At 44.5% G+C, this 13,167-nt stretch overlaps 1 protein-coding gene across 1 annotated transcript; it reads left to right on the forward strand.

Moving 5' to 3' along the window:
• The first annotated feature begins 3,656 nt into the window (after positions 1-3,656).
• LOC109468687 (EGF domain-specific O-linked N-acetylglucosamine transferase-like) lies at positions 3,657-13,034 on the forward strand. The gene is made up of 15 exons (XM_019767006.1): positions 3,657-4,084; positions 4,482-4,593; positions 5,685-5,794; positions 6,255-6,356; positions 6,667-6,776; positions 7,294-7,397; positions 7,591-7,683; positions 8,033-8,104; positions 8,368-8,454; positions 8,954-9,022; positions 9,624-9,685; positions 11,118-11,145; positions 11,487-11,578; positions 12,189-12,291; positions 12,871-13,034. Exons 1-15 carry the CDS (start codon positions 3,657-3,659, stop codon positions 13,024-13,026), a joined length of 1,728 nt encoding a protein of 575 aa, XP_019622565.1. The 3' UTR covers positions 13,027-13,034.
• Positions 13,035-13,167: the final 133 nt, after the last annotated feature.

A 13,167-nucleotide genomic window follows, 5' to 3' on the forward strand; every position in this document is an offset into this window, starting at 1 on the left:
CGACCCCAACTATTAAGCCAACTCTCTGCCTCTAAACCGTCTGCGATACCCAAGGGAGGCTGGTGACTCATGTCGGTTCCTGTTGTGTTCAGGTCGTACATGTATTTCAGTTTCACTTCTGATCGCGCTCTGTTCCTCGCCTACGGCTTGGTTCACCGCCCATGCCGCCTGGATGGTCTCTTTCGCAACCTTGCCGAAAAATTCCCCGCTCTTGTTCCCAGACTGATTTTGTGATCCGTTCATGTTGTTGTTCGATGGCGTTGACCCTTGATCAGTCGATCCAGAAAACTTTGAACCTCCGTTCCCCGACGCTGTGTTAGACGCCAGTTTCTGCGCTGGGGACGCCACTTTCTTGATGTTGGAGATGGTGTGAGATGCGATCCCTCCAGCCGCGCCTATGGCCACGCCCTTGCCCCAGATTTTAGGGTCTTTCCCGTAATCCTTCCACTTCTTTCGGCCCTTCGCACAGTTCCCGGCCTCCTCCACCGCAGTGCTAGCCACGGAAGATATCACCCCGCCTGCAACGCGGATTCCGAGCTTGGTAGCTCCCCGCTTACATGCCTCGTTCACGACTTTACCTGCAGAGAACAAGAAATAGCCATGCCTTCAACTACCAGAGTTATCAACCAAGGATTGAGGTGTTCAATAATTCATTCTTTCCTAGAACTATCGCAGAGTGGAACTCGCTGTCACCAATGCAAGTACAGTAGGGGCATTGTCATTAGATAGCTTTAAACAAGAGTTAGATTTTTAAGGGTTTGGTGTAACAAGGCGATCGGTGTAATGTAGCCAGCTGCCGCCGCGCCGCGTGCCCGTGAAGCCGAAGGGCGGTTATACCGGCTATACAGATACAGAAGCTGGTGTGTTACGCCGAAGGGCGGTTATACCGGCTATACAGATACAGAAGCTGGTGTGTTACGCCGAAGGGCGGTTATACCGGCTATACAGATACAGAAGCTGGTGTGTTAGTACGCCGAAGAGCGGTTATACCGGCTATACAGATACAGAAGCTGGTGTGTTAGTACGCCGAAGGGCGGTTATACCGGCTATACAGATACGATACAGAAGCTGGTGTGTTACGCCGAAGGGCGGTTATACCGGCTATACAGATACAGAAGCTGGTGTGTTACGCCGAAGGGCGGTTATACCGGCTATACAGATACAGAAGCTGGTGTATTACACCGAAGGGCGGTTACACCGGCTATACAGATACAGATGCATACCTGCCGCCACCGTTGCGACGCTCTCTGTCGCCGCCACCCCGCCACATCCTATCACCCCTGTCACAAAACCCACCGCCACATCCACGCCATACTCTTTCCCGCTGATCTTCTTCTTCGTGATGGCCTTGACCGTCCCGTGGATGGCCGAGCTAATCCCGGCTCCCGCCAACATGCCTCCGACGATGGGAATCGCGACACCACCGGTCAGCACGGTCAGGGCTATCCCACCAGCACCAAGGAGAGTGCCTGCGGTGATGGCGGAGGCTTTCTGTGCGATGTCGTGGCCCGTGCCGACGTTACACCTGCAGGTACAGGTCACCTTCTTGCGACAGCGGCAGGTACAGGTCCTCCATTCTTCCCCATCGCCACAGCGCTGACATCCTTTACAGCGGCTACACCTGGAGTCACTGTTACCCATTTTTCCTGTGGGGAGAGAACTGTCCTCTGATCACGTACTTATAATTTGCTTCTTCTTGTAAATTTCTGTAGGAAATCGACAGGGAGCAGACCCATTCCACGTCCACTCGAACGGCGGTTTTTCTGGTATCATGATGTGACTTTGGTCGGGGATTTCCGAGTAGCGTGATTCCCCGCTCCACACAAAGAAGTTTCGATGGACCGATCCATTGTATTTTGGGGGTGCAACGCCTTAGATTGATCATTTGAGAAAGACCTGTAGCGGAAGCACGTATATGAGGACTAGAATTTCATTCAAACAGGCATGCACAAAGAACAACATGTCAACAAGGAAACAAGGAAAAGAAACTATTTAAATTTACAATGGCGTATAATGGCAAGTATCCTGACTCCTATTGGCATTATTAGATGAGTCCGGGGTTTTAGGACCTTAAGAGACATGCGCCATGAGTCATACAGGTGTCGTCATGCGACACAACAAAACATGCCGCTGCCGGAATCAACCTTGACCTTACTGTACCCTGACCTAACGAGGCTCGTCCATTTTACTCTTGACTTTCGGCTGGTTGCAGGATGGCCGGCAAAAGAACGCGTTAAAAATTCTACAAAACGCAGTACATGTATCAAAACTCCCACCCGCCCGGAGGCCTGCACAGGAGGCTAAAAAAAGGCCGGCAGTATATTCATGGTCTGTAACAGAGCGACTTCATTTTCTGCAAATATTCCGTAGTTGAAATCACGCACATATGCCACACAGATAATACATGTAGTTAGTAGTTTTTTCACCTATCATGTGCAAAATGAATACAACTGACAGTATGGTTCCAATGCTCAAGTGCGATGTCTCCGAAGTTCATGTTTATTCATGATTTTCGGGCTTTGTTGTCATGGATTAAGGGCCCGGAAAAACCAGCAGGGCAAGGGTTAAGAAACAGTGGCTCTCGTCTGTTTTGATAGTAACGTTAAAACTAGTGGTTAAATCCCAAAGGAAAATGTCAGTCAGGTCACCTGTACGTAGATGGATCAACTTTACAAAGACGGCTGTTGTTATACATGCATTTTTTTGTACCAACAATATTGTAGGGGCATGTTTTAATGCATTGTCGCACCTGATGTTCCAATAATACGGGGCGCATTCTCAGTGATGCAGTACACAGTCCATCCTCTGTGTTCTTAGCGGAAACCCCTCAAGCGATGTCAAAAGAACAGTACACTACAGCAGTTGTTGGGGCCATGAATATTTCAAAGCGCTTCAACTGAACAGGAGTCGTGACCTTGTACTTAAGTGGATTCATGGTGAGATTTAGTCGCTTTAGTCGCACAATTCCAAAAAGGGCGTGCCTCTGTTTGTGTCAAGCATGTAAATACTGTTGAGAAAATACTGGGATCGAAGAGAGAGAAGACACCAGTCTATATACTGACCGTGTCTGTCGGTGAAAATGGTAAAGCTCTAGTCACGTTGTATTTTGTTTCGGTTGTTGTGAGAAGGCGTGTGGTTCGGACTGAGGAGCTGGCCAGACTCTCCACAGGATTCTATTGTACATACGCCAAAAAGCAGTTACTCAAGCTACTGGATGTGATTTTGGAAACGGTCAGACGTTTCAGCTGGTATCCACTAAGCTTTCGTCAGTGACTGGTTTCTATTGTAACGCTACATGTTGGGGGAAAGGAGGGAGACACCGTGAGAAGGCACGTCCGACCCAATGGATGACTTGTACTTCAACTTGGCCGACTTTATGATTCAAAAGCATTGGAACGGGATCGGCAGTTCGAACGTCGGTAGTTCGAGGACCGTCCTTGGCCGTTGCAGTACACTCATTGTAGTGCATCAACCCCGGACAGACGGTTTGCTTACTGTAAATGATGGCCTTTTATCGAACAGGTACTGATGAATATATATAGATACTGATGTATAGATACTGATATCCGGCTGTCGTTTACCACCAAGAACGTTATTTGTGGATGCTGCCACGAAGCAACACGGTTTCATCACGGTTTGTGTCTGTGTTGATCAAAATGTCGCGGAGGATACTGACCGATGGCGATGCACGCGTGAATCGTCGCAATAGCGTGGCGATCACGATGATATTTCTGCTGACTCTTTCCGCACTTCACCAGTCGGTATCGAGTACTACTCGATGGCCGGCTTCGCTGGTGAGTTACGCCAACGTCTTTGGCCTGGTGACGCCCTGGTCAGGGTCCTTGCAACCTGGCGTGAGCACGCCGCCCACCTGCCCTGCTCTAGCCCACCTGAGGCTCCCGTCCGAACACCTGGCGTACTACCTGTACTCGCACCCGGAGGCGGCCGACGCTGCGCGGAACGACACACGGTGCCGCTATCTACTGCAACATGACGGGGAGGTTTCGCAGTGCTGGGGGTACGAGGAGGATTGCCCTCGCCAGGCACGGTACAGCCCGCCCGTGTGCGCCCAGGAGTGGCAAACGTAAGGACGTTAACTGTTAATCTCCAAGCAGATCCTAGGGTGGCAAAAAGACAGTATCGGTCAGGCAGCATTGAGGGTCCGGGCCATATATAAAAATGTAAAATGATGCTTAAATCTTACCCATTTTCTTGATGATGAAAGCCTGTGCGACGTCATGTTTTGAGATCTGAAAGTGTGGATATTGAAGTCGCAAACCAACTTTCGATTTAAATTGGTCCAAAATCCATGGTCTTAGCATAGATGATAAATAGCTATGTCTGAATGATATTAATAATGAATGATGTCTGAATGATATTAATAATGGCTTTGATTGAGAAGCCTTTTCTGACGATTTGAATGTATTCTTCTTATTGATATTTCCCGATGATGGTTCATTGACCCCGGATATCATGATCAGTGGCAGACGTCACAGACTGAACAACACGGAGCGGTTCTGGATCGACGCGGGGTTCGGCTACGTCAGAGAGCAGAAGAGACAACTCGTTCCAATATGCGAGGCCAGAAGACAGGTAACGTTATGACCGTATGGGTATATTTTTCTCATGCACAGAGCCTTGTCACACATACATTTGTTATGCTGAGATCACAATTCCCACACGGGGCCCAGCCGGGCAGCTTTTTGGAACGAAAAGTACGATACAAAAGACAACAAAACACAGAAAAGTTCTTAATAATAATCATGGGATCTATTTCTGTATATTCTTCATATGAATTGTTAATTTTTCGTTCATAGAAACAGCCCGGCCGGGCCCGGTTTGGAAATGTGACCTCAGCATTACAGAAAAGACTGGATAGAAGTTTATTGGCGGACTTTGTGTCCACAGTTAGCTTGGCACTAGCAGCTATTCTTCCTGCATGTGGTGTTTAATACATATAACAGTTATGTGTATATACATGTGTATATGTATATACACATGTATATACATATACACATTTATATCATACCCGGGCCGCGATAACGTTCGATAACGGGTTCCGGACCGGGCTGTACTTTACGGTACGGCCCGGTCCGGAACCCGTTATCGAACGCTTCCATGCCTTCCATAAAACGACTCGAACGCGTTTCGCCCTACCCGCTTGTGCCCCTTTCGAAAATTCGAATACAGAATCCGGACGTTGGAATTGATGTTGTTGCATTTTAGGGTTTATTGGCACCAACTTTTGGCTCATCTTGCATTGAAAGGCGTGTTTTCTTGGGTGGGTATGACATAAATAGAATACAACACGGTGTATTCCCATCGCCCTCGGTCCCGGCCCTCCCGCGAGTCGGATCGACGCGTGGTCGGGCCGATACCTCGGGCGATACGGAATACCCCGTGTTGTATTCTATATGTATATACACATGTTATATGTATATGTATATGTACATGATTGTAATGCATGTGACTGGTGCTTAGTTCAGTGGCGGGGTCCAAAACTGGCAAAAATGTACAATAAAGGTCTTCATTCATTCTAATAGCTATGCACGAAGCGTCAATGATACGCGAAAATCAGTTCAAAGGCCATTCAAAGTAGATCATACGGTCTCGTAGCCACCAAAACATCTGCTTAGAGAAAAGAAAAGAAAAGACGACGATCTTGGCGTTGTTGTTCTCTCCAGGAGGGCTCGTGGCTGGAGTGTTCTGAGTACGCGCGGCACTGCAGGGGCAGGGACCTGTATCTGGACTTCCGCAGACTCAGGATCCAGGAAAGCCGCGTGTCTGCCAATAGGTCCGTCAATAAATTGAGTCACATAAAGAATTATTCAAACGCAATATACAGGGTAGTTCCGTTGCCAATAGCGTTAGTGACGCCGACTATAGTTGCGATTTCGTTCTTTTGAATGTTTTAAAGTTTTACAATGCTTGTACATTAGAGGTAGCATGGGTTTCGGTGAACTAATTTTTCGGTGAACTTCTTTAGTACGTGTTTACCCCAGGCTACATTAAGGGTACACACGCACTAAATTAGTTCACCGAAAAATACGTTGTTACTAATGTTAGTGTGTATTTTATTTTCTCAGTTTTATTGTCAATTTGTCACAGGAGCATTTTGGTCAGATATATCTCGACTGCCAGTTTTTTTTTATAAAACATAAAGCGAGTAAACCGGCGCTGGTGATGCTATACCCAAGGTGTGTCATAATTAACTTATGTGTATTTAATTATTACCTGCATATCTTCAGGTTCAGACGAGACATACTCGGCCCTGGTGAGATAGGAGGCCGCTGCAAAGTTCACGCAGACACGCTGCTAAGCATGAAAGGTCACGAAGTCCACGGGCTCATGTCTTGGTGAGTTACTAATATGGCCTCCACCAGGCCTTTCTACGGGAATACCGATCGTAGAATGCGGCAAAAAAAGAGAGTAAGATTGGCCAAGGGAGTCCGGCCGCGGAAGGTAGTTTCTTTCCCTCCAAAGCGCGGCCAGTCAAATCTGCAAGGCGGCCAAACTCCCCTGGCAAATATTCTCCTATATATAGCCAGCGAAGTTAGTCTGTTAGAGATTACACAATGTATATGAAGATAGCAACATAAATACAATTGCCTTCGGGCCAGTTAAGTTTAAACCAGGCACAAAATCGATGTATCTAAACTTGTGCAGGTACGCAGAGCTGGAAAACCTTACGTCACTCAACTTCCAACCAACCGCAGGCAACGAAAACTGTGACGTCATTTTGGACCGGCCCACCTACTTCATGAAACTGGACATGGGTAGGCCTTACTGAACTTTGCTGAATCTGTTCTCCAGATTTGTAGGTTTTAGAACTTTTATAACATGAAATTGGAGATTTCAGTCTTCCTGGAAGTATTTCAGGATTTTGTGAATTTTTTGGAACAACCAAAGAAGGGAAACAGACCCAATGTTGTAATCTCCAAGCAGATCTTTGGGTGGCAGGAAAGACAGTATCCATGTGCCAGGCAGTTACCATTTGTCTGGGTGGCAGAGGACTCTCTCTAGATGGAAAGTTCTAACCGTAACGCTTTTGCCTATAGACATTTGCTGGGAGATTGCATTTTCAGCTTTAGTGAATAGTAATACATATTCTGTATATATAAGCAAATGCCTTTGCCATGTCTATTATTGTGCCAACCATTCAGCCAACCATCCCCAGTTTTATCCAACAACCAACCCCAGTCAACAACCATATTTCCCTGGTCCATTGAGTGGTTGTTGGATAAAAGTTTGTTTAATAACCATGTGATGTGCATGTATTGTGTGTGTTGGCAGGGGTGAACATGTACCATCACTTCTGTGACTTCCTCAACCTGTACATCTCCCAGCATGTCAACGGGTCCTTCTCCACTGACGTCAACATTGTAGTCTGGGACACCGTAAGTCAGCTTTCATTGTTTAGCAGAAGCCTCTAGCCTCTACCAGGCTTCCCTGACGTTGCTGGAAAAATAGTAGAAATTGGCCAAGTAGACTGAGCAGTGTGCCAGAGGACTTATCTGGCTAATACAATAATCATATTATGTCATTTCTTTACGTATCACTCTCTCTATCTTCTTTTACCTTGAACTTCAGACCCCGCGTTCCTACTGGGACTTGTTTGTAGACACTTGGCGGGCCTTCACTGACCACCCTCTCCTGCATATCAAGGATTATGATGGCAAACGGGTAAAAACACCTAAAATATTTTTTAAATTTACAAGGTTCACTTTGGTAGTAGCTCTTAATGTGAAAAAATGTGCACTTTTCAGCAATGTGCATCTGTCCAATTTGCTTATATTCATTCATTCATTCATTCATTCATTCAAGATCTTTATTGAACTTTAACAGTACGTCGCCAACTTTCGCCGCCACTGAATTGCAGTCAATTTACAGTTTAATATATTGCACATGATTTTTGTTAGTTCAATGGATGAAACTTGAAATATAACTTTAGTACTGCTCATAAAACTACAATATCGTAAAACTGCAACATTTAAAAACACTGCAGCATTCTTACATTCATTTTCTCTTGCAGGTTTGTGTACGTGAAGCCGTCTTCTCCCTGATGCCCAGAATGGTGTTGGGACTGTACTACAACTTACCTTTGGTAAGAGCACAATTTTACAGCTGATGCAATTCAATGGCCATTATTCACGTATCACAAAAATTAAATCGTTTGAATTCAAGAACCTTGGACTAAAAACAAAACTTTTGGAGAAGTGTCAGAAATGTAATTTTGCAACCAAGAAGATATCTATTGACTGTTACTTAACTTGTATCAGGAAAAGACGGGGTTAAGGCTGGACACCTATTACAAAATCATACATATACTTGTGTAAAAGACTAATAGTTCTGGTTTTCTTTTGATAGGTACCAGGCTGTAGCAACAGTGGACTTGTTCGGGCGTTTTCTCGCCATGTCTTATACAGGCTGGGAATAAACCATGTACAACCTCAGGTAAGAATATACCATGCTGAAAATGGTTTATATAGAGAGGATATATCAGTGCTTAAAATGCTTGGAATTTGAGTGTAGCCAACATTCCTCTTTCCCAAAAGTTTTCATTAGTACAGTAACGTTAACATATTAGTCATATTTTGTCAAAGGGTATCATAACAGGCCCTACTGCCAACAAGGATCATTTTACATTTTGTCTTCAACATCAAGTCAACTGGTTTGCTGAGCCCGAGCCTTTTCAGTAATAAGACAGCCGGATTTTGTATGACATAAGCATGACTACTAGTATCTATCCCAAGAATGCTCTCAGCAATCGTAGGACAATCATACAAAGAGATGTATCTTTATTATCTTTATACCAGAGAATACATATAGAATGAGAAGAGGGTGTTCAAAACAGGCAGAAATGCCTTTTATCACCAAGGGATTCTCAAGGTATTCTCAAGGTATTATCTGTATTGTCTGATGAGTTGATTATGTTCTTGCTGTCCGTGTTTAGGATGGACGCCTGCGAGTCACCTACCTATCCAGAACCACACAGCATCGCCGGGTGCTGAATGAAGACCAGGTCAGTGGGGCACTTGTTAAAGACTCCTTAACTTCCTTTGCAGGCTGAATAAATAGTAGAAATTGGCCTAAAAAGGGGATATCATTGGCCAGAGGAGTTGGCCACCCATTGGCCGCGCAGGTACTTAGTAAATGGAGCTTCTCTGGTCGGCCAACCCTCTGGCCGATGATATCCCCTTTTTAGGCCAATTTCTACAGTTTATTCAGTCTGCAAAGGAGTCTGGTGGAGACTATCAAAGACAGGCGGCTGAAACAGACTAGTTCTGTGCAGTCTGTAAAGTCAGGAACAATTACAATGTAGATACAAACAGTTAAGGTTGCAATTTGATCTACACTCACCCATTCCTTACAAGGTTTGGATAGCATTTTATAGTTAATATTTTAATTATCCTCCTAAGAGGTTCCTAATTCTTGGGATCCAGTCAAGCTGGAAAAAAACCTGTTATCCCCAAACAGATGTGGGGAGAGAGTATTGTAGAGTGTTATTAAAGCTGAGTTCTACCTGTTAGTGTCCCACTTTCAGGTTTATTTGAAGTAAATGAATAGTGTTAAGAGGTTATCATGAATTTTCACTTGGAGCTGTCCACTTTTTCTCTCCACAGCTCCTGGCACAACTAAGGACGGACCCAAGACTTCTAGTCAGTAAGGTTGACTACAACCACAGGCATGTTTCTGTCACATTGGTACCACCTTATGATATTATATTATTACTCCGTGAAGGAGGTCAGGACCTCCGGACGGAGTGTTGTAATCGGCTGATTTTTCATGTTCGCAGTCAAAACACTGGGTTCTCTTTGTGTAATCGGCACGCAATTTTATACGCCGTCTGCGGGCATGCCCGTGTTGATGCACGAATGTGTATTTTTGCCGTTGCTGCTTTCGCGGTCAATGTAATATCGCAGACGCACCCCTACAATTACGAGGCGAATTGGAATGGTCCAGAAAAACGCGTTGTTTGGAATAGCAGTGGGGGGGGTAAAAGTTCATGCAGATACGGGGTGGTTTTTATAAGTGGTTCCAGATGGTTTTGCCCCATGGTTAAGAGATGCCAAGTTTTTTGGAAGATGTTCGCAGCCAAAACGCATTCTTCCGTACGTTGCATTTCTGTGTAATTTCGCATGTGGTGTTGCATTATGTCCGGGATGATGCACGTCTTTTATTTTTACCGTAGCTGTTTTGATATTGGAGTAAATGCATATTTTAGAAACATCCCTACTTTTACAATCCTGTGGAATAGGCCGTAGGTTTAGGCAGTTGTCTGGTAGCAGAGGTTCTGTAAGCAGATATCCTGGTTATCTGGCCGGCGGTAGTAACACTCGCGGTGCTTACCGCGGTGCTTACTGTTGCTGGCCTGTTCCAGGCGCGCTTAATTAGGTACAGGCACAGTAAGACGGTGGGGCTGTCTTTGTTACTAGACACGACCATGATAGTCCGATCTTTATGTGAATGCAATGATTGTGTGTGTGTAATTAAAATGAACTTCGAACTTGAAGCACAGTATCTTTACACGCCCTGGGAGCAGTAATGGATTTAGCTCTTTGTATGTGTTATGCTTGTGACGCGCCCTCATTGTATTAACCGTTGCCTAATTATAATGTCTTTTTTTTTATTCCAACATGTAATCACCAGACGTGGTGACGACACACTCAAGTTTTTTCAACTTATATTAATGCCGCCACCAACACAGGGGACAAATACATGACAGGACAATACTCATTTACACCTGAGCGAAGTGAGGAAAGTCGTGTAAAGTGCCTTTCCCAAGGGCACAAGATCGGTGGCATGTCAGGACTCGAACCCGGGACTCTAAGTTCCGAGTCGCGCACTCTGCCGCTACGCCAGATGACCCCATAATGAATATTGACCCCACAGTGAAATTATAATGTCTGCACAGTAGGTCTGGCGTTGACGCTTGGGATTTTATTGAAATATATAAAACTTCACGGAGGATTGTCACCTATGGCTTCTTGTTACTTTATGATATTATATTATTACTTTGTGTGAATATTATACATGATAAGGATGGGCAGACTTTGGAAAATGGGACTTCTCATATGACTTAGATATTAATAACAAGTGATCTTTATACCTTTCAGAAAAATGCCATTTCTGGAGCAGTTACAGGTAGAGTATGCTTGTGTCCTGTAATCCAATCACACATTTGTGTAGCTATGTAAATATTGTACATTTGGGAATGCATCTATAGCAACGACACCTGTGCTGCAGTGCAATGTGAACCAGTCAGAATTGCCCTGAGGAAGGTTACAGACGGTCACCGAAATGTCGACTGAATAAAGAGTCTCTTTACTCAGTGTCTTACCAACCTGATGAAACTATTCACGGATATATACATACTGGTATAATCGTTTCATTCTCCCCATTAAAACATAATGACAAAAATTTGTAGTACAAATACTTTATTTGTACATTGTTAGTATGCTTACAATTTACACATCAAATTTCAGAACACACATAACACTGATATCTTCATCGGGATCCACGGTGCTGGGCTGACCCACGCTCTCTTCTTACCAGACTGGGCCTGTCTGGTGGAGATGTGAGTTTGTTTGTTTTCTTAAGATCTCCATTAAAGTTTTTTTAGTGTTCTGCCGGAATTACATGTACATCTAAGCCTATGCGGATATAGCTCTCCCCCTGAACAAGGCCCACCCCTGAAAAAAAACTGCTACGCTCTAGTCGCTAAAAGTCTGCACAGAAGGCTAGATTACATGAGGTTGATGATATCAGGCGCAAAACTTAAAAAGAAAATTATATCATATCATATGTCATATGTCATGATGAAAGAATCTGGTTATTGTAAATGCCTGATTTCCAGTAATATATGTATGAATATCTATATGAAAATGCAATGGGATATTTAATATTTCTGGCTAAAAGTTGAAGCTTTGACAAGTCAACATGGCTGGAGGTCCTCATCTTGTAGCCAGTCCACCAGGACTTTCTACGGGAATACAAATCGTAGAATTCGGCAAAAAAGAGAGTAAAATTGTCCAAGGGGGTCCGTCCAAGGGGAGGTAGTTTCTTTCCCTATGAGCGGCCAGTCAAACCTACGAGGCGGCCAAACTCCCCTGGCAAATGTTCTCCTATATATAGCCAGCCTATTTAGTCTGGTAGAGACTACAAATCTTGTGCACAAATTTTCTCAGCTACAACTGCCGTGATGAGCCGTGCTACCGAAACATAGCAGCACTGAGGGGGGTTGGATACGTCACGTGGGAAGGCAGCGAGAGCCCGACAATAATAGATGAGGTACGTCGATGAAGGTTAGACTTCCAGGTAATAAGATACGCCAAAAGGCAGTTCCTCAAGCAACTGGATATGATTTTGGAACTTAAATGTAGGATAGATGATGTATCCTTCTCCATTATGCACAGATTCAAGGCCTTCATATCTTCAAACACTTAGTAGTAGGAGATTATTAATTAGAAATTATGTCTGGTTGACAGGTTTACGAATTCTCAGAACTGATTACGACTTTACGCTTTGCGGCTAATGTACTATTACAGTTATGTTGATTTTTCGGGAAGCTGCTTACGGATTACTACGACTAAAAAGGCCTGATGATGCCTTGCGAAAAAGGGTATGCAGGCCCCCATGTAGAGATGTAACGTTACATGTATGACAAACAATTCTCAATGTCAGTGTTGACATTGTGTCAGTGTTAACACCCAGTGTTGACGTCACACTTCAAAGAAGCCACGTGACAAGCTTCAGGGTCAGTCTACTGAGGAAGACCAGAGTGACTGGTCGAAAGCTCTAGGTGAGAGAATTTTTTGTGTTGGAACAAAAGTTTTAACTTTTAGTAAACAATTCTCAATGCCATTCCAGCTGGGCACATATAAGCATCGAGGGGACCATCATAAGTTTGTGAACTACACCGTGGGCGCTACAGAGTTCAGAGGACTGGTGGAGAAGGCTATCACACACGTGATCAACCATCCCGACTACCCAACAAGACCCATGCACCCAAAGGACGAGGTCTGACATATCTGTGGGGATAGCATTTACAACAAAAGAATATTATTGAAGAGATTCACTTAACACTGGTCGCATCAATTTTGGAAAGTCACAAGGCATTTGGAAACTCAAGTAAAAATTGATTTTCAACATTCAAGTTTCACATCA

The sequence above is a fragment of the Branchiostoma belcheri genome, unplaced genomic scaffold (assembly GCF_001625305.1).
Source record: "Branchiostoma belcheri isolate BF01 breed outbred unplaced genomic scaffold, Haploidv18h27 scaffold10, whole genome shotgun sequence".
Lineage (NCBI taxonomy): Eukaryota > Metazoa > Chordata > Leptocardii > Amphioxiformes > Branchiostomatidae > Branchiostoma > Branchiostoma belcheri.